Source organism: Salmo salar, chromosome ssa21, assembly GCF_905237065.1.
Source record: "Salmo salar chromosome ssa21, Ssal_v3.1, whole genome shotgun sequence".
NCBI lineage: Eukaryota > Metazoa > Chordata > Actinopteri > Salmoniformes > Salmonidae > Salmo > Salmo salar.
This window is the reverse complement of record NC_059462.1, coordinates 33555472-33578440: the sequence shown is the minus strand read 5'-3', so window position 1 is coordinate 33578440 and position 22969 is coordinate 33555472. Positions and strand designations below refer to the sequence as shown.

Below are 22969 nucleotides of genomic sequence, written 5' to 3'. Positions count from 1 at the left end.
TCACGAAAAAACCTTACTTTTATTCCCAGCCAAAGGGGGGTGGAATACTCAGTAGGGTCTCTGCTCTACTAACCAAATATTTTGTTTTTGACGGGGACTGTATCGCACAACCTGCTGCATGTCTTTTTACTCTGCCCCAATGCAATAGAGAGCAATAGTTATGTCATTTTTTTGTTTTGTAGGCACTAACTGGTTCGTTGGACAAAGCCTATATGGGGAAAGTAATGGATGTTTTTGTTGGGTTTTTGGATAAACGCAGAAAATAAGGTCTGTGGTAAACAAGGGCTTAGGAGATCTTATACGTTTTGTTCTATGAGAAAATCTCATCAGCTAACATCACTTTTTGTGAAATTTGAAGCATTTATGTAATTTAAAAAAGCACATAAAGGCTTAATTTTTCATAAAGGTCACGTTAACTGACTGATATTATCTCATAGAACAAACAGTATAAGATCTCCTCAACCTAAAATAACCTCAGAGTTTATACTCAGCGTTTATCCCAAAACTCTATTATTTTTCCATTCATTTTCTAATAGGAATGGCTGAATGAACCAGAGGTAACTAATTTCTGTTTTTTAGGACTACAAGCTGGGTCCTTGCTATCAGAGATCATTGGAACCCTACCCCATTTAAGTTGAAATGTAAAATGGTTACATAAGGGTTAAGGTTCGGGTATGGGTTAAGTCTAGGGTTAGCGTTTAGGGTAGGAACTTCCCAAGCCCAAGGATATGTGATAGCACTAACCCTTGGGCTTGTAGAGAAAAAAAACCTTACTACCTGTCTCAAGATAAAGTGTTTAGGTCAAGTTTACATTTCTATGGTCCCTGTTTTCTATGCCTCTGATATAAAAACAGAAAGAAGATTAAGTAGTAGGTGTGTTTATTTTTAAAAATAAGATTTTTATGTTAAACGCAGAGGACTTGTCACCTCTGAGTTGTCATGGAGATTATTTCCGCTCGCAATTTGCCGCCCAGCAGGGCATTCTGGGATTACGGGGTCCCCCAAACTGTCATGGCGTCCTAGAAAGATGGCGTCTGCCATACAACAGGCTTTCCTGGAGTACCTAATAATTTAAATTCAAGGCATTGGAGACATAGCTAGGTAAGAAAACGGTGTAAATGTGTGTTATACAAAAACTATCGGTTGTCTACAGATATATATATATTTTTTAGATGAGTCAAGACAAATAATCTACAGACGGCTAGCAAGGTGGCTAACGTTTGTCGAGTGAGGCCGGGTGCTGATTACGGCGTGTCTTTGTTAGCTAACCTGAAGTGGCTAGCCAGATTGCATTTTAATTTTCACACAATTATTAAAAGTAGTTAAGCTAAAGCTATCCAACTTGTTGTTGGACCCTCGTTGATAACTAGAAAGCATTAGCGAGCTACGCTAGCTATATGAAGTTAACTAGGTGGCATTAGCGAGCTGACGATACTTACCTACTTTGGTTGCTATGTAGTTAGCTAAGCTAAATCGTAGCTAGTGACCTGCCTGGTTAACTATCAAGTGTTATTGCCAGTTGAGATAGGCGATTACAAAACGGTTGCCTGCCTCTGTAAGTGGGTCATTGGTTATGTAATGCTGCTGCAGAGAGTGTGTTTTTATTTTTGTTGTGTACCTATACTTAGTGTAACCCTGTGGACACTCATAGCAGTTTTTTTTAACGGTAACGTTAGTATTTCATGTAATTAATCTGTATTGTCTTGACATTCTGAAACAACCTGTTGAGTGCCCTGGAATAACTGCTCTGTTTTTCCCAATAGTGACAGAGGGCCAAGAGAACGGTGGACTGCCAGGGGCCAGCGGTTTTTAGGCCATCAATCATCCCAACAAAGCTGATAAAATGGAGTGTGCAGTTGACACCCAGCCAGGTTTGTGATCATGATTTGCAGAAATATCCCTGTAATGTGAGGGATAGTTATTCTCACATAGATGGTTATAACTAAATTTGGGAAATTCATGGACTGATAAATTTTCAACTGACCTTTACTTGGTGATACTTCCTTAATTATCATTTGGAAGGTACCAGTGTATTATAAAATGATGTTTGTGGTTGCTGGTGGAACTCTGAAAAACAAGGAAATATTCAGAAAGATATTAAGATACACTCTTTCTGTGGATTCAATATTTTTCTGAGTATTCTTAACAATTAGCATACTTCCAAATTGAGAATTAAGGAAGTATGCGCAAGTAAAGGTTTGTTGAAGGTTTCTTTACCATGCTTTCAATAGTCCATCTGCTCAACCTAAAACATAAACTATCTATGATGCTGGAAGTTCATGCTGGATTGGCTAGATCATGGTATGCCAATGACACACACACCAGAGGTTGCCATGCCTCTTCCTGGCCACCCTTTCATTAGGAATTGATTTCACACGTTGTCCATGTGAACTCCCCATATTCCGAATCTAGCATAACAAAGAAATGTGATTGGTTAATCTGTGACCAAAGAATGTGGTTGGCTAATCTTTAAATTGTAATGTAATTGGTTAATCTGTGCAGGCGGGGACGAGGCTGCAGAGCAAGAACACACTCTGGAGGAAACATCTGCAAAGGAAGGAAGTGAGACGCCGCAGAAGAAGAACAAGAAGCACAAAAAACACAAGAGCAAGAAGAAGAAGAAGAAACGTGGCAAGGGAGAGCGAGAGACAAGCTCAGAGTCGGCCCCAGAGTCCGACGTAGAAAAGCCGCCAATCAGAACCAGAGCAGGGTGAGGCTCCTCCCATTAGAACCAGAACATGGTTTGACTCATCCCATGAGAACCATAACTCTGCTAGATTTCGCCCATTACAACCCGACCAGGGCTGTGTTCAGTTTGCTTGAACGTTTGCTACGTTGCGGAACTGCTTGTACTGAACAACACATTTCCCCAAAACCTTGTGTGTTCTTGAACAGACTCTGTGATACATTTGCTCCGTTTGGTGGGTGTGCCGGGATGTGGCTTGGAGCAATGATTTATGTATTTAAAGGGAAGAGGTGCATTTTGAAGCTACAACCCAACCCCTCCCTGTTTTTTAACTGACTTCAGTACAGCATCGTTTCTGTTCAATTGAACGTTCTATTACGTTTTTATGTACTGAATGCAGCCAAGTGCTAGGCAGAACAGGGTGTTGTCTGGTCACCTTTAGATGGTTTCCACACTGGAATATAGGAGGTAAAGCAGCAGAAATGTTCATCCAATAGGCTCTTGTTTGTTTGGCTCTATACCATTGGGACAATTGTGATTATAGTATTCATTATATTTGCTGCTATAATCAATATATTTTCTGTTTTTAGCTTGAGGAGTTCTGGCCCAGTGGCCTCTGATACAGCAGTAGACACGAAAGAGGAGGCAGCAAAGGACTTGATCACAGGTAAGGAGTTTGGGCCGGGTGTAGGAAACAAACCGATGCCAAGTGATTTTTTTTTTTACTGATGCTTGTGTACCTGTCCACACAGCTATACCTGAGGTAGAAGGTGATGCTAAAGCCAGAAAACACAAAAGACATGCTGGGAAAAAGAAGAGAAAAAGGAGGAGAAAAGGGGAAGAAAAGCAGGAGAAGAACTCTTCTTCACACTCCCTATCGGAGAGCGAATCTATGTCAGGAACAGATTCTGAGTCTGAGGGGAAGCCAGCTGGCATGGTAGTGCAGGCTGTTCCCATGCAGTCTAAGGCCAGGCAAGAGGAGAGAGTTCCCTCCCTATGCATAACTTCGGCCCAAAAAGAGGAATCTCTGAAAGTGATATGTCAACCCTCAGATGAGTCTGCGGATGCAGGAGGAAAGGCAGAAGAGAAGGTTCCCCCTGCTAACAGGGAGAACCAAACCATCTCTGTCATAAAGCCAGAAGATCCACGGAGCGACGGGAGCTTCAGCCACACCCAGGAGCTTCCTGACATCATCCCCAAGCAGGATGGCCAGAAGGAGGAAACCAACCCAGAGCAGAGGTCAAAGGTGAAGAACCAGGCTACCTCCAGGTCAAGGTCAGGGTCGCTGACAGACACTAAGATGGCTAGATCGAGTCTTAGTCGTTCGCCAAGCCCTAAGCGGTCCAGTTCAAGTCACAGTCGTTCGCGAAGCCCCGCGCAATTGTCTGGTCAGCCTGTGTCTGGCAGGGGCAGGTCTCGATCTGGCTCAAAAAGCATGACTCCCAAGAGGAAGCAGTCCAAGTCCCCCAAAAGGACAAGACGCAAATCCCCTTCTCTGTCCCCCAGGAGAGGACGCAAGTCTCCTTCTCTGTCCCCCAGGAGAGGACGCAAGTCCCCTTCTCTGTCCCCCAGGAGAGGACGCAAGTCCCCTTCTCTGTCCCCCAGGAGAGGACGCAAGTCCCCTTCTCTGTCCCCCAGGAGAGGACGCAAGTCCCCTTCTCTGTCCCCCAGGAGAGGACGCAAGTCCCCTTCTCTGTCCCCCAGGAGAGGACGCAAGTCCCCCAAGAGGGGACTCAAGTCTCCTTCGCTGTCCCCTAAGAGACGACGTATGTCTCCTCTGTCCCCCAGGAGAGGACGCAAGTCATCTCCTCTGTCCCCTTGGAGAGGACGCAAGTCTCCTTCTGTGTCCCCTAGACGAGGGCGCAAGTTGTCTCCTCTGTCCCCTAGACGAGGGCGCAAGTTGTCTCCTCTGTCCCCTAGACGAGGGCGCAAGTTGTCTCCTCTGTCCCCTAGACGAGGGCGCAAGTTGTCTCCTCTGTCCCCAAGACGAGGGCGCAAGTTGTCTCCTCTGTCCCCAAGACGAGGGCGCAAGTTGTCTCCTCTGTCCCCAAGACGAGGGCGCAAGTTGTCTCCTCTGTCCCCTAGACGAGGGCGCAAGTTGTCTCCTCTGTCCCCTAGACGAGGGCGCAAGTTGTCTCCTCTGTCCCCTAGACGAGGGCGCAAGTTGTCCCCTTCTTTGTCCCCTAGGAGAGGGCGTAAGTTGTCCCCTTCTCTGTCCCCTAGGAGAGGGCGCAAGTCCTCTCCTTTGTCCCCTAGAAGAGGACGCAAGTCTCTGTCTAAATCCCCTAGGAGAGGACGCAAACTGTCTCCATCTCCCAGACGAGGGCGGCGGTCTGAGTCCAGGTCACATGGCTGTGTCAGAAGGTCGAGGACCAGAACCCCCCCCCCTCGTCGAGGTAGGCGTCCGTGGTCCCGCTCGCCTGTGAGGCAGACTCGCCGTTCACGCTCCAGATCTAGACGGCTCCATCGCTCCCGGTCCATGAGGAGAGGACGGCATTCCCAGAGCAGCTCCCCGTCTCGCAGAAAGAAGTCCCCCCCAAGGACACGACAGTCCCGGTCTCCAGTCAGGAGAGGCAGGCGGACTCGTTCCCGCTCTGTCGTGATCCTGAAGAGGAACAGGAAAGGCTCACGATCCAAATCCCCACGGGGCAAGGACAACAAGTCCCGCTCCCGGAGCCGCAGGATATCCAGGTCACCAGTTAAGAAAATACGTTCTCGATCACCGAAGCGGAGCAGGACAAAGTCCAGATCCCCAGGACGCAGTAAACCATCAACATCACGATCACTATCGCCGCGTAACCAGTCCAAGTCTCATACTCCTAAATCCAAATCCCAGAAAATAAACAAGCGTTCAATGTCAAAATCACCCATCAGTGACAAATCCAAGTCTGTCTCAAGCGACAGGCAATCTGAGAGCGTATCCCCAGAACGCTCAAGATCCAGGTCTACTGCCAAGGACCTAAAGTCTCCAAAAATGTCTGACAAGCATGCTGCAGGCACTACTGTGAATAATGAAGCATCCACTAAGCCTGTTGGGGAAGCTGTAGCTGCAGCAGAGCCCTGGAAGCCCCTCGCTTTGGCTGCTGCCTCCAGATCTACCACACAGGGCAAGCCAGTGGCTGGGCATGCTGAAGAGAGCACCTCTGAGATTCCATCTGAAGACCATGACTCTGCAGAAGAAGAGCCGACGGGGGCAAGAAGCCCAACAAGCTCCTCTGATGAAGAGCCAGATGAGCATGCTACCTCCAGGTCTGTTTCACCAGAGACGGTTCCTGCTGATCGCCGCTCCAGGTCCTCACCTAAATCTCCCATTAAGAAGACATTTTCAAAACAACGGCAGTCCTCAACGTCAGCGTCTCCTACTAGGAAGTCCCGATCACCTGCCGGTAGGAAGATGTCCACCTCTCCCTCATGGAGGTGCTCCCGGTCCAAGTCCATCTCTCCCTCTCAGTCCAAGTCTGCCTCCAGAAGGAGACGTTCCAAGTCCCCAGCCAGGAAAAGGAAGTCTGTCTCCCCGCCTACCAGACGGAAGAAGTGGTCGAAGTCCAGAAGTCCGGCCCGGCGCAGGAGATCACGGTCTAAGTCACCGGTACGGCGCAGGAAGTCACGTTCCAAGTCCAGAACCAGGACCAAGCGCTCGAAGTCCCGCTCCCCGGCCAGAAGGAAGAGGTCCAAGTCCGCAGACAGGAGCAAACGCTCCAAGTCTCGCTCTCCAGGCCGGAGGAGAAGGTCCCGCTCTGGGTCGCGGCGGCGTCGACCCGTCATGCGGAATCGCTCGTTTGACCGACGAGACCGATGGAAACGGGAACCAAGCCACTCGCCAATCCTCATCCTCCGCAAGCGCCGTTCCACATCTCGAGGCCGCCGCAGTGCCAGCAAGACCCCTCCTCGTCTCACTGAGCTGGGTAAGACTACACCTATGGTATAATCAGGGTTGGGTGGATTACTCAAAATAGTAACAATCGATTTACATTGATTACTTTTGGATTACTTTAACTTCTAACACTTAGCGCCCTATAAAATTGGTTTTATTTTTTTGCCTGATTTTGTTCTGTTTTTTCCAAAATTCAGTGTTCTTCGTTTTGTTTTTCTCTGGTTTGTTTTGTAAAAAAAAAATTGCCGAAATTGTATGTTCTAAGTCAACAACAATGCTTAAACCACATCAGGAGACCACTTTTGAGGTCAGATTTTCATTTATTTTTTAATATTTAAAAAAAATAAAATAATTGTGGGTGTAGTAGCCCTTTAATGCAAGTGCGCCAGCCAGAGACCATTGTTTGGTTAGCAGTGTTTCTGTAGCGCTCATGTGATTGCAGATTTGGCTAAATAAATGGTAACTCATTTTATGCAAAATATCATATCATTCTGCCAGGCAGGCATTGGCTACTTTGTTGTTAACATTTAATTGAGAAGGTTTTTGGGAACGGCATTCAATTTACCAGTAGACTGTTGTCATTAGCATTATCGCAAACGGCTACACAGTGTAGACTACACATGCACGCACCGCACAACTCACACAGACGGGCCATTTCAGACTGTTTCAGGATAATCATTTGTTAATGTCTTATGATTAACTTGGGCAAATAAATACATTTTCTAATAAGTTCAATACATATTTTATATTGTTGAATTCCATTTTAATGTCTGGATTCCGTCCGCGTTTACCGCAACGTGGCTTTAATAGGGCCCTAAACACCCAGACATATTTTAACTTTACATTTTTATCAAATCTAATCTAGCATTTTTTTTATTTAGTAACATGATTATTTCCAAATTGGAACTAGTGTGGCAGCATAGCTTAAAAAACCTAGAATTCACATGTTCTATTTTATGTGCAAGAGCATAGTCACAGTACTCCGTGTAAAACGTTTCAGTTTCAATCGTCTCATAAAGTCTTGCCTAAATCAGTGATTGTCATGAATGTGTGGTTTGACAACTAGGCAATTATAATTTAAAAAATAAATTATTATATATATATATATTTTAAATGTACATTAATTTGTCTAAATCTTTTGGGGCAGTAATATCACATAGGTTAATTCATTTGGGGCTAATTCCACAACTGATGAAGTGATTAGCTAGATTCCTAACTAAATATAGCCCATTATTACTGATAGCTAGCCATGTTGTTGATATATTAACGTAGTAGCGACTACTGAATCGGCTCCCTGACTTACCTATTGCTACTCATTGGAGCCTATGATCACTCGGCTACACATGCCTCTCCCTAATGTCAATATGCCTTGTCTATTGCTGTTATGGTTAGTGATTGTCTTATTTCACTGTAGAGCCCCCAGCCCTGCCCAATATGCCTTAGATAGCCCTTTTGTCCACCCTCCACACATGCGGTGACCTCACCTGGCTTAACTGGTGCCTCGAGACACAACCTCTCGTCACTCAATCCCTAGGTTTACCTCCACTGTATTCACATCCTACCATACCCTTGTCTGTACATTATGCCTTGACTCTATTCTTCCACGCCCAAAAATCTGCTCCTTTTACTCTCTGTTCCGAACGCACTAGACGACCAGTTCTTATAGCCTTTAGCTCTACCCTTATCCTACTCCTCCTCTGTACCTCTGGTGATGTAGAGATTAACCCAGGCCCTGCAGCCCCCAGCACCACTCCCATTCCCCAGGCGCTCTCATTTGTTGACTTCTGTAACCGTAAAAGCCTTGGTTTCATGCAACCTCTTACATCTAGACGTTCCGCTAGCGGAACACCTGCTCCAATATCCAATGATAGGCGTGGCGCGAATTACAAATTCCTCAAAAATACAAAAACTTCAATTTTTCAAACATATGACTATTTCACAGCATTTTAAAGACAAGACTCTCCTTTATCTAACCACACTGTCCGATTTCAAAAAGGCTTTACAGCGAAAGCAAAACATTAGATTGTCAGCAGAGTACCAAGCCAGAAATAATCAGACACCCATTTTTCAAGCTAGCATATAATGTCACAAAAACCCAGAAGACAGCTAAATGCAGCACTAACCTTTGATGATCTTCATCAGATGACAACCCTAGGACATTATGTTATACAATACATGCATGTTTTGTTCAATCAAGTTCATATTTATATCAAAAACCAGCTTTTTACATTAGCATGTGACGTTCAGAACTAGCATACCCCCCGCAAACTTCCGGAGGAATTTTCTAACAATTTACTAAATTACTCACGATAAATGTTCACAAAAAGCATAACAATTATTTTAAGAATTATAGATACAGAACTCCTCTATGCACTCGATATGTCCGATTTTAAAATAGCTTTTTGGTGAAAGCACATTTTGCAATATTCTAAGTACATAGCCCAGCCATCACGGGCTAGCTATTTAGACACCCGGCAAGTTTAGCACTCACCAATATCAGATTTACTATTATAAAAGTTTGATTACCTTTTGTTGTCTTTGTCAGAATGCACTCCCAGGACTGCTACTTCAATAACAAATGTTGGTTTGGTCCAAAATAATCCATTGTTATATCCGAATAGCGGCGTTTTGTTCGTGCGTCCCAGACACTATCCGAAATGGTAAATCAGGGTCGCGCGCATGGCGCAATTCGTGACAAAAAAAATCTAAATATTCCATTACCGTACTTCGAAGCATGTCAACCGCTGTTTAAAATCCATTTTTATGCAATTTTTCTCGTAAAAAAGCGATAATATTCCGACCGGGAATGTCCATTTAGCTAAACAGAGGAAAGAAAACAAAGCTTTCGGTCGACGCGGGCACGAGCCTGAGTCTCACAGTACTGTAACCAGCCACTACCCAAACGTGCTACTTTGTTTCAGCCAGAGCCTGCAAAGCCACGATTCAGTATTTTGCCGCCTTCTGAGAGCCTATGGCAGCCGTAGGAAGTGTCACGGGACAGCTAAGATCCTCACTCTTCAATAAACAGAGACAAGAAGAATGACACCTTGTCAGACAGGCCACTTCCTGCATGAAATCTTCTCAGGTTTTTGCCTGCCATATGAGTTCTGTTATACTCACAGACACCATTCAAACAGTTTTAGAAACTTTGGAGTGTTTTCTATCCAAAGCCAATAATTATATGCATATTCTAGTTACTGGGCAGGAGTAGTAACCAGATTAAATCGGGTACGTTTTTTATCCAGCTGTGAAAATACTGCCCCCTAGCCATAACAGGTTAACATCAGAAGCCTCCTCCCTAAGTTTGTTTTATTCACTGCTTTAGCACACTCCGCCAACCCTGATGTCCTAGCCGTGCCTGAATCTTGGCTTAGGAAGGCCACCAAAAATCCAGAAATTTCTATCCCCAACTACATTTTCCGACAAGATAGAACTCCCAAAGGGGCGCAGTGGCAAACATTTCGAGCTTCTACTTTTAAAAATCCACCTTTGCAGAAACAAGTCTCTCACTGTTGCCGCTTGTTATAGACCCCCCTCAGCCCCCAGCTGTGCCCTGGACACCATATGTGAATTCATTGCCCCCCATCTATCTTCAGAGTTCGTACTGTTAGGTGACCTAAACTGGGATATGCTTAACACCCCGGCCGTACTTCAAACTAAACTAGATGCCCTCAATCTCACACAAATTATCAAGGAACCCTAAACGCTAAATCCGTAACCATGGGCACCCTTTTAGATATCATCCTGACCAACTTGCTTTCTAAATACATTTCTTTCGTCTTCAACCAGGATTTCAGCGATCACTGCCACGTTGCCTGCGTCCGTAATGGGTCCGCGGTCAAACGACCACCCCTCATCACTGTCAAATGCTCCCTAAAACACTTCAGCGAGCAGACCTTTCTAATCGACCTGCCCCGGGTATCCTGGAAGGATATCGACCTCATTCCGTCAGTAGAGGATGCCTGGTTGCTCTTTAACTTCTTACATCCGTTCCGCCAGCGGAACCCCTAGCCAACAGCCAATGGGATCGCATGGCGCAAAATACAAAAACAACTAAAATACAACAATTCAATTTTCTCAAACATAAGACTATTTTACACCATTTGAAAGATAAACCTCTCCTGAATCCAACCACGTTGTCCGATTTCAAAAAGGCTTTACAGCGAAAGCAAAACATTAGATTGTTAGGATACGACCACAGCAAAAAACAACACAGCCATTTTCTTAGCAAAGACAGCCATTTTCAAAGCAAGGTTAGCCGTCCAAAAGCACAAAACCATCTAAAATTATGCACTAACCTTTGACGATATTCATCAGATTACACTCCTAGGACATTGTTAGACAATACATGCATTTTTTGTTCCAGCAAGTTCATATTTATATTTTAAAAAAAAACATTTTACATTTGCGCGTGACTTTCAGAAAATGTATTCACCCCAAAATTCCCAGTGAATTTACAAAAATACTCATCATAAATGTTGACAAAATACATAATTATTTTAAGAATTATAGATACAGTACTCTTTTATGCACCCGCTGTGTCAGATTTCAAAATAACTTTACGTAGAAAGCACATTGTTCAATATTCTGAGTACTGAGCACCATGCTATTTAGTTAGCAGTCCAGCCACAGCATCCCCAAAATGCTGAAATGTGTTAAAAATATGATCTTACCTTTGCTGATCTTCGGCTGAATGCACTCGGAAGGTCTCCCACTTCCACAAGAAATGTTCATTTGTTCGATAAAGTCCATAATTTGTCTAAATAAATCCGTTTTGATGGCGCGTCCAGATCCCCATTCCAAAATGCATCTTTCCACCGTCGACGAAAAGTTATAAAGTTCCCTCAGCGTTTGTAGTAACATGTCAAACCATGTTCACAATCAATCTTTAGGGTGTTATAATTGTAGAATTGCGATAATATTCCAACCGGACAATAGCAGATTCATTACAAAAGAAAAATGGCTAATCCTTCATGAGCGCGCGCGAGGTAAGGCAATGACCCCAGGTTGACCACATATTCTTCCGGAAGTTATTCAATCAAATTGCATTGTAGATACCTCATAAAGAGGTTCGAATGACTGTTGGCATCTAGTGGAAGCCTTAGGAAGTGCAATATGACAGCACAGACACTGTAGTTTAGATGGAACTTCATTTGAAATGACTACAGCCATCTGAGGTCAAACTTCCTGTTCGGATTTTTCTCAGGTTTTTGCCTGCCATATGAGTTCTGTTATACTCACAGACATCATTCAAACAGTTTTATAAACTTCAGTGTTTTCTATCCAAATCTACTAATAATATGCATATTCTAGTTCCTGGGCCCGAGTAGTAGGCCGTTTAATTTGGGTACGTTTTTCATCCGGCCGTGAAAATACTGCCCCCTATAGTGAAGAGGTTAAAAGTGCTTTCCTCACCATCTTAAATGAGCATGCCCCATTAAAAAAATGTAGAACTAAGAACCGATATAGCCCTTGCTTCACCCCAAACTTGACTGCCCTTGACCAGCACAAACACATCCTGTGGCGTTCTGCATTAGCATCGAATAGCCCCCGCGATATGCAACTTTTCAGGGAAGTCAGGAACCACACAGTCAGTTAGGAAAGCTAAGGCTAGCTTTTTCAAACAGAAATTTGCATCCTGTAGCACTAATTCCCCCAAAATGTGGACACTGTAAAGTCCATGGAGAATAAGAGCACCTCCTCCCAGCTGCCCACTGCACTGAGGCTAGGAAACACTGTCACAACTGATAAATCTACGATAATCGATCATTTCAATAAGCATTTTTCTACGGCTGGCCATGCTTTCCACCTGGCTACCCCTACCCCGGCCAACAGCTCTGCAACCCCTGCAGCAACTTGCCCAAGCCCCCCTTGCTTCTCCTTAACCCAAATCCAGACAGCTAATGTTCTGAAAGAGCAAAATCTGGATCCCTACAAATCAGCTGGGCTAGATAATCTGGACCCTCTCTTTCTAAAATTATCCGCCAAAATTGTTTCAACCCCTATTATTAGTCTGTTCAACCTCTTTCGTATCGTCTGAGATCCCCAAAGATTGGAAAGGTGCCGCGGTCATCCCCCTCTTGAAAGGGGTAGACTCTCTAGACCCAAACTGTTATAGACCTACATCCATCCTGCCCTGCCTTTCTAAAATCTTCGAAAGCCAAGTTAACAAACAGATCACCGACCATTTCGAATCCCACCGTACCTTCTCCGCTATGCAATCTGGTTTCAGAGCTGGTCATGGGTGTACCTCAGCCACGCTCAAGGTCCTAAAATATATCATAACCGCCATCGATGAAAGACAGTACTGTGCAGCCGTCTTCATCGACCTGGCCAAGGCTTTCGTCAATCACCGCATTCTTATCGGTAGACTCAATATCCTTGGTTTCTCAAATGACTGCCTTGCCTGTTTCACAAACTACCTCTCAGACAGAGTTCAGTCTGTCAAATCGGATGGCCTGTTGTCCGGACCTCTGGCAGTCTCTATGGGGGTGCCACAGGGTTCAATTCTCGGGCCGACTCTTTTCTCTGTATATATCAATGTCGCTCTTGCTGCTGGTGATTTTCTGATCCACCTCTACGCAGACGACAACATTCTGTATACATCTGGCCCTTCAATGCAACACAACACTCCTTCTGTGGCCTCCAACTGCTTTTAAATGCTAGTAAAACTAAATGCATGCTCTTCAACCGACTGCTGCCCACACCCGCCTGCCCGTCTAGCATCACTACTCTGGACGGTTTCGACTTAGAATATGTGGACAACTACAAATACCTTGGTGTCTGGTTAGACTGTAAACTCTCCTTCCAAACTCGCATTAAGCATCTACAATTCAAAATTAACTATCCTACCGATCCTTGACTTCGGCGATGTCATTTACAAAACACCCTCCAACACTCTACTCAGCAAATTGGATGCAGTCGATCACAGTGCCATCTGTTTTGTCACCAAAGCCCAATATACTACCCACCACTGCGACCTGTATGCTCTCGTTGGCTGGCCCTCGCTACATATTTGTCGCCAAACCCACTGGCTCCAGGTCATCTATACGTTTTTGCTAGGTAAAGCCCTGCCTTATCTCAGCTCACTGGTCACCATAGCAACACCCACCCGTAGCATGCACTGCAGCAGGTATATTTCACTGGTCATCCCCAAAGCCAACACTTCCTTTGGCCGCCTTTCCTTCCAGTTCTCTGCTGCCAATGACTGGAACGAATTGAAAAAATCACTGAAGCTGGAGTCTTATATCTCCCTCTCTAACTTTAAGCATCAGCTGTCAGAGCAGCTTACCTATGACTGTACCTGTACACAACCCATCTGTAAATAGCACACCCAACTACCTCATTCCCATATTGTTATTTATCTTCTTGCTCTTTTGCACCCCAGTATTTCTACTTGCACATCAGCATCTGCACATCTATCACTCCAGTGTTAATGTTAAATTGTAATTATTTTGCCTCTATGGCCTATTTATTGCCTTACCTTCCTAATCTTCTACATTTGCACACACTGTATACGGATTTTTCTTTTGTGTTATTGACTACGTTTGTTTATGTGTAACTCTGTGTTGTTTGTGTCCACTGCTTTGCTTTATCTTGGCCAGGTCGCAGTTGTAAATGAGAACTTGTTCTCAACTGGCCTACCTGGTTAAATAAAGGTGAAAAAAAATTATAATATGCAGTGCCTTAAGAACTGTACACTCCTTGACTATTTCTACATTTTGTTGTTACAGCCTAAATTTAAAATGGATTCAATTTAGATTTTTAGTCACTGCCCTACACACAATACCCCCCTAATGTCAAAGTGGAATTATGCTTTTAGAATTTTTTACTTAAAAAAAATAATACAAGCTGAAATGTCTTGAGTCAATAAGTATTCAACCTAAATACGTTCAGGAGGAAAAATGTGGTTCTCTAGTTGCATGGACTCCCTCTGTGTGCAATAGTGTAACATGATTTTTGATTGACTACCTCATCCTTTTTACCCCACTCACACAATTAATTATCTGTAAGGTCCCTGAGTTGAGCGGTGAATTTCAAACAAAGATTCAACCACAAAGACCACGGAGGTTTTCCAATGCCTTGCAAAGATGTTCATATGGGTTAAATGGAATAGTAAATGAAATATGGACACTGACTGTAGGCCAATAACATCTCACACATTTCTTTACAACCCGGGTGTGCAAAACTCTTAGACTTACCTGGAAAGACTCACAGCTTTAATCTCTGCAAAAGGTGATTCTAAAATGTATTGACACAGGGGGTTGAATACTTACCTAATCAAGAAATAGTGTTTTATTTTTTATAAATGTTTTTTATTAAATTTTTTACAAATGTTCACATTTTTGGTGTAGATTGTTGACACAAATTGACAATTAAATCCATTTTAATCCCACTTTGTAACGCAACAAAATGTGGAAAAAGTTGAGTTGTATATCCTTTCTGAAGGCACTGTATAACAGTACATTTTATGTATAGGTTTATGCACCCACCTTGAATGGCTGACGTGAGTGCCCATTGTTCAATATTGAATACAATTCAGACTAGAAAGCTGGGATCTTTTTCTCTTCAGTAACAATGGTGGTTGCTTTCGATACTGTTTTCCCTGCGATTATGCGTACATTTTGAAATATTCTGCAATCCGAAAGCATTTCACAAAGGAGTTGGAGAGAGTGAAACTGCACTGTTTCAAAGCAGCAATCAGGAACTCTTGTCCAGATCAGGATTTCCCAAACTCTGTTCTGGGGTCTCCCCAGGGTGCACATTTTGGTTTTTGCCCTAGTACTACACAGCTGATTCAAATAATTAAAGATTGATGATGAGTTGGTCATTTGAATCAGCTGTGTAGTGCTAGAGCAAAAACCAAAACGTGCCCCCAGGGGGAGCTCCAGGACCAAGTTTGGGAAACGGGTCCAGATGAGTGTGCTTGACCAGTGGGCCAGTTGTAAATGTTTTGGAAGCCTTATCTATTAATTCAATCACAAAAGCAGCTGTCCACCCTTGATGGGCGATCAATAGAATCTCTGAGAGCATGTGAGAAGTCTTGATGGTGTGCTAAATGAAAGCGACGAGTTTTAATCAAATTTTCCTCTTCATATTAGAACATAATCCCAAAAGTAATCAGTCGTATATGCTTTTCAAAATTAATCAGTTGATCAATTACTTCATTTTTGTTATCGGATTACGTAATCCCAGTTGCATGTAATTCGTTACTACCCAACCCTGGGTATAATATCCAATGTACTATTATTGTTTAGTACCCTCAGTTTAATGGTGGCTGTTCTAGGCACCTTAGAACAGATTAGGTCTGAGAAGGTAGTCTGAAATTCTGCTGTTGACAGATGTCTGTTCCCTCCTCTCTCTTTACTCTCCCCTTTCTCTATTCACAGACAAAGACCAGCTCCTGGAGATAGCGAAGGCCAATGCAGCAGCCATGTGTGCTAAAGCAGGTGTGCCCATCCCAGAGAGTCTGAGACCCAAGGCCATCCTCCAGCTGCCCCTGCCCAACCCAGCCCCAACTCCCCTGAATCTGCCTCTTCCCCTGCCGTTGCCTCTCAACATGCCCGGCATGGGCATGCCCAATATGCCCAACATGAACATGCACATGTCCAACATTCACATGCCCAACATGTCCAACATTCACATGCCCAACATGTCCAACATTCACATGCCCAACATGTCCAACATTCACATGCCCAACATGAACATGCCCAACATGAACATGCCCAACATGAACATGCCCAACATGAACATGCCCAACATGAACATGAGTATGCCTAATATGAATATGCCCAATATGGGCAATATGTCAAATATGGCCATGAGTGCTGCCATGGCCAGTATGACAGCTGCCACCATGACTGCAGCTCTCACCAATATGGCCCAGATGTCAAACATGCCTCAGATGGCCCCCCTCCCCACTATCACCAACAAGCCCCAGATGGCCCCCCTCCCCACCATCACCAACAAGCCCCCTCCTAGCCAGGTTCCCCAAACAACCCTTCCCCCCCTCAACCTGGACCACATAGAGGAGGTGAAGAGGAAGGTGACTCAGCAGGCCAACATCTACAGCATCAAGGAGCTCACTGAGGTAAGACTTACAAGAGGCTTCACTTGCAATGTATGTTATAACAAAGATCTACTTAATGCAATGTGTATGTAGACTCCCCATATGGATTACAGCAAGCATTCAACTTTAGTTCAGACTCCTAGTCTGGTTTATGTAGTTATGTATTTGAGGTTAGAAACAGAAGACTATACTTTTTTTGGGTGGTTCTCTTGTACTACTCTGACTGTTCACATCACAATGATTTGTGTATGTTTTTAAAATCAATCTGTGTGTATATGTGTTTAGAAATGTAAGATGATAGCGGCGAGTAAAGAGGAGATGGCCATAGCGAAGCCACACGTGTCTGATGACGAAGATGAGGACAGGAAACCACGCGGCAAGAGCTTCCTCAGTGTAAGAACTCCCAACCTTCATCCTAACATTCACCCAACATTCACACACATTAGATGCATGATGAACAGAGTGATGACATTGTAACTTAGACTTTTCTCTTTATTCCGCAGTAACTTTTATTTGGGGTGGATCACATGAGGCGAAAGGCTCCCCATGGAAACATCACCAGGCGGACAGAAGTGCGGGTTGTTGTGGTTACAGAGAAGGAACAGCGTCAGATCCTGCCAGCCCCTTTTCCCTGGACAATCATTCCCTCCCCCAGCCCCTCCCATCAGTGCTCTAGTTGTCTGGGTTTCCACATGCTTCCAAAGCCACGGTCAGATTTCAAAGCTACAAAGTAAAAATTGTCTACATAAATTAGCTTTTTGGTCTTCATTTAGGATTAGGCATAAGGTTAAGGTTAGGTGTATGTTTCAAATCAAATTTGAAGAAGAAATTGTACAAATGGGTGGGGTTTAGCCATAATTATGACTTCGTGGCTATGGAAGCTAGTGACGACCCATTGGACAGATTGGAGTGTACAGTGTGGTTACTCCTAGCTTCTACACGTTGGTCAGACAGCTGTCTGGACAATGACTGAAGATAAATGAAAGAAGGAACACACTTTCAAAGTTTTGTCGACCCTTTCTAATGTTAAACTTTTTGTGTTTAGTTTTTGTGTTCAGTGATTAAATTACCAGCTCACGGTTCCTTTAGTGACATTTTAACCTGTGAGTGAACTGCTAGGACTGCCCTCGGTGCGCGCACGCACAGATGTCAGTAATATGATGGTCAGCTGTTTTTGTAGTGATGGGCAGACTGACCAGGTTATTCCATTGAGAAGACAAACTGATCAGGGCTTTGGAGGATCCACTCTTAATGTTTTGTCACTTCTAGTATTTCTCTATGGTGTTTTTCTGTTAAATACCTGATGTAATCTTTAGCTATTTTAATGACTTAAAATACATTTTAGGATTTCCTTGGTCAGTAGGGTATTATTTGGCTGGCTTTGTACATAATGTATTGATGATTATTAAAGGAAACCAGAAAATTACCTTTCTTGTGTTCTTTATGTAGGAGCTCTTATGGTCAGAAGTACTGACGTATATTATTTCATTCTGGTGAGACTTCTCTCTGACCTCTTACAGATATGACTAACTATGAGCCATGTGACTAAGTTTTTAAGCCCTCTCCCATTCATTCCACATGGACAGGACCCTATTGACCTCAGCCAGAGTTTACTGCTACTGGGTCCTGAGGCACTGGAGCTCCTGCTGCCTGGCACTTTGCTGGGTCATAAAGATCCCACTGTTGATTATTACTTTCACTTATTTGGGCTTCTCAGACTGCACGTTCAGAGCTGTGCCAGCTATGATCATGTTGTTTGGACCATGGTGGCCCAAAGGCTCATCGAAGCTCTTTAGCATCGAAAATCAATGATGGGAGATCGATGGTGGAATGTTTTTGACAGCCGGACCATAGTGCTAGGAAAAGGGGTCATGCAATCGTTAGTCTGTCTGGTGAGTTCTGGTGGAGAGATCAGAGCTGAACTGGTTTCAGTTGAAAAGAGGAAAGGGACAAAATGCCAGACTTTTCTGAGGAAGGGCTGGACCACTACCTTCTGAATCGAGTGAGGCTCATATGCTGCTACGTAGTGTGTGGGTGTTGTGGTTATCCTGTGTGTTGATTATCGTGTATGTGTGTAATTGTGGTTGTGTGTGTGTGTGTGTGTGAGGTGGACCTGCGGCACCGTACAGTCGGCAGGCGTGTTGAGGAGGTTCTGACTGTGCTCAGAGATCTGACCACTGAGGTCAGCAAGAAAGACGGACGCTTCCAGTCCATCGCCCATGCTGGAGTCAACAACGAGAACATCAAGGTAACACAACGACTTTAATATCTTACACAGATGGGCTTTCGGTATTTCTGTCAATCTACAGAATTATGGGATCCCATCTCAGTGTGTGTGTGTGTGTGTGTGTGTGTGTGTGTGTACAGGACCAGCCTGCCATGGTGTCTAAATGGGCAGCCCTCCTGAGAGGCAGATGTTCCTTCAACCCAGCCATCCAGGTAAGGCCCACTGTGCTTGGTGTATTCATATTCTGTGTGTCTGTGAGGGATCTGATGATTGTGTGTGGTTGTGTGTGTGTAGGTCCTGACTTCCAGCCTGGTTTTGGTCAGTGTTCCGGTGAGGGGGTTGATTGGATATCATGAGCATGTGGCTCGTCAGTGGAGATACTATTCTCTGACTGGCTCCATTCTCCCCACTCCTGTCCGCGAGCCAGAGAAACTCCACCAATGGCTGGAGCTGGAGAGCTTCACAAGCCCCGCCCAGGACTGGCAGGTGGGATATCATAGAGCAGTGAAAATAGTTAGCCAGTTAAATGTCCTAAATCTTCTTATTTGTATTTGTCTTGCGCAATTGGTGGTAGGTGCACTTCATTCAGAAGCCCTGCGTACTGGGTAGGCAAAGTGTTCCCATTTTGAACCATTTAATTTGTTAAACTCCGCCTACCTGAATGACCAGGAGAGCTGTGGCTAAATCAAGTGCGGCTACTGCGCTGGCCAATCGAACAGCTGAAATTACAGTGCCGACAGCTTCCCCGACCCCACCGCAAAGTTTGATACTAGCCTATGTGAGATTTCGTAACTTTTAAAAACCATGACCAGAGAGACTGTCGAAGAATACATCAAAGAGCTGCTGTTTGAGTGAGTTAATGTTTAAGTTTTTATTCAGCACTGTCAACATTTGTTTTTATTCAACACTTACAAAACATAAAATTGGCTTCCACTCGCACTGCAGCTGCAATGAATGAGTATCCAAGTGTATCGATAGGCCTGCATTTTTATTATTAGCAGCTTGTCATGTCTATTTTAATATTGAGAATTATTTTTATTTTTCTGGTCATAGAAACAACATTAATTTGTGCATAAGCGGTGCGACTCAAGTTTCCCCATCAGGTGGAAGACTGTGCTCCCCTCTCTGGTCAGTCTCACTGGAGGAAAGGAGAGACCTTAAGAGGCAGACCCTGCTCTCTCCCTCCCTCTGCTGAGTCTGACCATCAGACGCAGGTATCATCAGTCCAATCAAATAAAAAAGCTAATTATAAAAATGTATGCTCAGTTGTTCCTCGCAAGTTATACACCAACTGATCTATTTTGTTATCAAAGGTTGAGTTTTGAAACATAATATGGTCTGAGAAGAAAACAACTGGCAGGCCAAGCATATAGCCAACATGCTGTGATGTGTTCGGCCTACTGCACAAACCTCATTCTTACAAAACTGTTTTTATTAGGTTAATGTGTATAGGCTTGTTTAAAGTCATGTTTTTGACTGCGAACGTGATCTTCACTCCAAAGGTTGGTGACCACTGTTTTACAGGATGCCAAAGTGTGTGTTGAGGGAGACATTGTACCGGCCAAGGTGGTCAGTCTCTTCAGAGAACAACTAGAGACCGCCATACTGACCTGCAGCTTCAGTGGTGAGTGTGTGGCGGGGCAGGACAGTCCGTGTATTAGGCTGATCAGACCTCCCATACACTGGAAAAGCTTTCCGTCACATTGAATACCTCTACAAGCAACATACACACACACACTGGCCACAGTGTTGATAGGTGTTGGGCCAGAGTAAAATCTATAAACTGACCAGGCCAAAGGCTTCCCTCGTAGCAAAAGTGCACACATTCTAACCTGATCGTGTGCGTGTGTGCGTGTGTGTGTGTGTGTGTGAGTGTGAGCGAATGCAGGTAAGGTCAGCATCTTGGAGTCTGTGGGTTCGGTAGTGCGTGTTGCCATAGAGACGGCGGAGGGTGTAATGGAGGCAGAACTTGTTCCCACTGTGGAGCTGATCAACTATTGGCCGAAGAAGGCCCGCTGGCCCCGCCTTCTGCACCGCTGGCCAACCACAGAGAGAGCTCGCTGCATCAAGGTCTCAGCTGGGAAACATGCTTTCTTACCCTTATACCCTTCTACACCCTAACTTACTTTCTCTCCATCTCTGTCTCTCCAGTCGTTTGGGTTTAACCTCATGGCAACGTCTAATTACCACTGGCTGTTGTCGTTCTCACGGGCGGAGCAGGCGTTGCTAGTGGCCGTTGATGAGGACGGTGGTTGCCGTAGGAAGTGTTACCGTGTTGTCAGACAGCTGAAGGAGGACACCTGGTGTCCCGGCACCAAGCCTGTCATCACAGCCTTCCACCTGCAGGTACCCAATCACAACGCAATGTCCCTGCCAAAGGACTGCCCCCTCATCATACAGCCTCAGTTAACCAATCAACTCTCACCCTTTCAGATGTTAAAAGTTATATATTTGTGGTGTACATAGTCGTCTCTCTCTGCGTTTATCCTTCTCGCTCTCTCTGCAGACTCTGTTGTTCTGGTGCTGTGAGAAGTTTCCATGTGGGCGTGACTGGCGCTGTGTAAAGGAGTGTGTGCTGCGTGTAGCCAGGAAGCTGTTGAAGTGTGTGAGCCAGCGCTACCTGAGACACTACTTTGTCCGCTCCTATAACCTGCTGAAGTACAGCAACACCACAGAGTTAGACCACACAGCCCAGAAGATCAATGACTTTATAGCCAACCCCAGCCTCTATGTCCACTAAACACTGATTATTAACACCAATTCTAACATGATGTTTTTATTGCTATTATTCTTGTCTATCCTAATGTCGCAAACATAAAATGAATACAAGGTTGTGTTCAGTAGGGCACAGCCTACCAAAACATTTGTAGCAGTAGCTTTTTACTGAGTCAAATACATACATGCAAATGTCTTTGGTGAATAAAGATGATTCTGATTCACAGCATAGCAAAACATTTTGCATCAGGTAATGAACATCCTTATTGAACAAGTCAAATTTTTTTTTTACTCTGTACTTAAATAAAGTAGTTTTCTAATATTGCATACATGGTTGCTTCTGTTGAAATTGTGGTTTCCATAAAACACATTTAGAACTGCCTCTACTTTTATGATCCAGCAGAGGGCAGCATTGCTCCACTACCTGTGTGTTTGTGTTTCCTGCAGATGAGACGAGGGTTACTAAAAAGACCACAGGAGAGAGCTAGTCCTCACATTGCTTCACAGGTAGGGTTGCAAAGGGAGGGTTTATTACTGGTAACTTTTTACATTTCCCAGTAAACTACCAGCCTTTTGGTCACTTTTATGTTTTTTGGGGGGGGTTTATCACATTACATCTAGTGGCCTTTTTTGGTTACTTCAGATTATCACAGGTGTCTAATTATTGCTGGCCCTCTGTGTGGCCTTATCACATGTAAAATATCAATTTTTTGGGGGGGGACAATATGGGCACAGATAAAAAAATTCATACTATATGAATATTTTTTAGATAATCTATGGCAACTTCGATAAGTTAACTGTTAATTAACAAAATTACAACATTCTGGTAACTTACCGGTAGTTTTGCAGCCCTACTCACAGCAGACACCTGATGCAGGCTTTATATTGGAAGACATACAGTATCTGACTGAATGGCAAGGGCGGCACGGTCCTCCTAGGCACCCGTTTTAGGGATTTGTGGATTTATAAACTTACCCTCATGCACTGAACTGTATTGGGCTGATGTATGCATACCCAGTTTGTTTCGTTTTCCTGAGAGGATGGATGGAACACGTGAAGGAAAATAAATGTCTGTAGCCGCCAGTTGATGTGATGAATGACTGCAGAGTAGAGGTCTTTATGGGTCCACCCGAACCCGAATAACCGGGACTCGAGCGGGTCCAGTTTGATTGTTATCGGTTTTCGGGTCTATGTAACTACAGCTGATAGACCCGAATGGACCCAACCACGGCTCTGAATAGCCTACAGCATATTTATTTTACGTTCATAAGGAATTTATTGACTTATAGAAGGCTTAGCCAACATATTTTGTATTTTATTAGGATCCCCATTAGCTATTGCAACAGCAGCAGCTACTCTTCTTGGGGTCCACATAAAACGTGAAACATTACATAATAC

At 44.2% G+C, this 22969-nt stretch overlaps 2 protein-coding genes across 2 annotated transcripts; both read left to right on the top strand.

Moving 5' to 3' along the window:
* Positions 1-961: 961 nt before the first annotated feature.
* Positions 962-18055, top strand: LOC106582233 (serine/arginine repetitive matrix protein 1). Its single transcript, XM_014165099.2, has 8 exons — positions 962-1101; positions 1764-1871; positions 2503-2710; positions 3277-3353; positions 3439-6591; positions 15950-16650; positions 16915-17022; positions 17133-18055. Exons 2-8 carry the CDS (start codon positions 1844-1846, stop codon positions 17133-17135), a joined length of 4278 nt encoding a protein of 1425 aa, XP_014020574.2. The 5' UTR covers positions 962-1101; positions 1764-1843; the 3' UTR covers positions 17136-18055.
* Positions 18056-18180: 125 nt separating this feature from the next.
* Positions 18181-21900, top strand: mab21l3 (mab-21-like 3). The gene is made up of 8 exons (XM_014165100.2): positions 18181-18631; positions 18737-18877; positions 18997-19068; positions 19151-19342; positions 20381-20480; positions 20745-20926; positions 21008-21202; positions 21363-21900. The coding sequence occupies exons 1-8, from the start codon at positions 18584-18586 to the stop codon at positions 21594-21596; spliced, it is 1164 nt and encodes a 387-aa protein (XP_014020575.2). The 5' UTR covers positions 18181-18583; the 3' UTR covers positions 21597-21900.
* The last annotated feature ends 1069 nt before the right edge of the window (positions 21901-22969 follow it).

Excerpts from the sequence above, each read along its gene's own strand:
- mab21l3 (XM_014165100.2), top strand. The coding sequence starts at position 18,584 with ATGCCAGACTTTTCTGAGGAAGGGCTGGACCACTACCTTCTGAATCGA. Across the intron at positions 18,632-18,736 it reads ACCACTACCTTCTGAATCGA|GTGGACCTGCGGCACCGTAC; the intron begins GTGAGGCTCATA and ends TGTGTGTGTGAG. Across the intron at positions 20,927-21,007 it reads AGAGAGCTCGCTGCATCAAG|TCGTTTGGGTTTAACCTCAT; the intron begins GTCTCAGCTGGG and ends CTGTCTCTCCAG.
- LOC106582233 (XM_014165099.2), top strand. The coding sequence starts at position 1,844 with ATGGAGTGTGCAGTTGACACCCAGCCAG. Across the intron at positions 6,592-15,949 it reads TCCTCGTCTCACTGAGCTGG|ACAAAGACCAGCTCCTGGAG; the intron begins GTAAGACTACAC and ends CTCTATTCACAG. Across the intron at positions 16,651-16,914 it reads GCATCAAGGAGCTCACTGAG|AAATGTAAGATGATAGCGGC; the intron begins GTAAGACTTACA and ends ATATGTGTTTAG.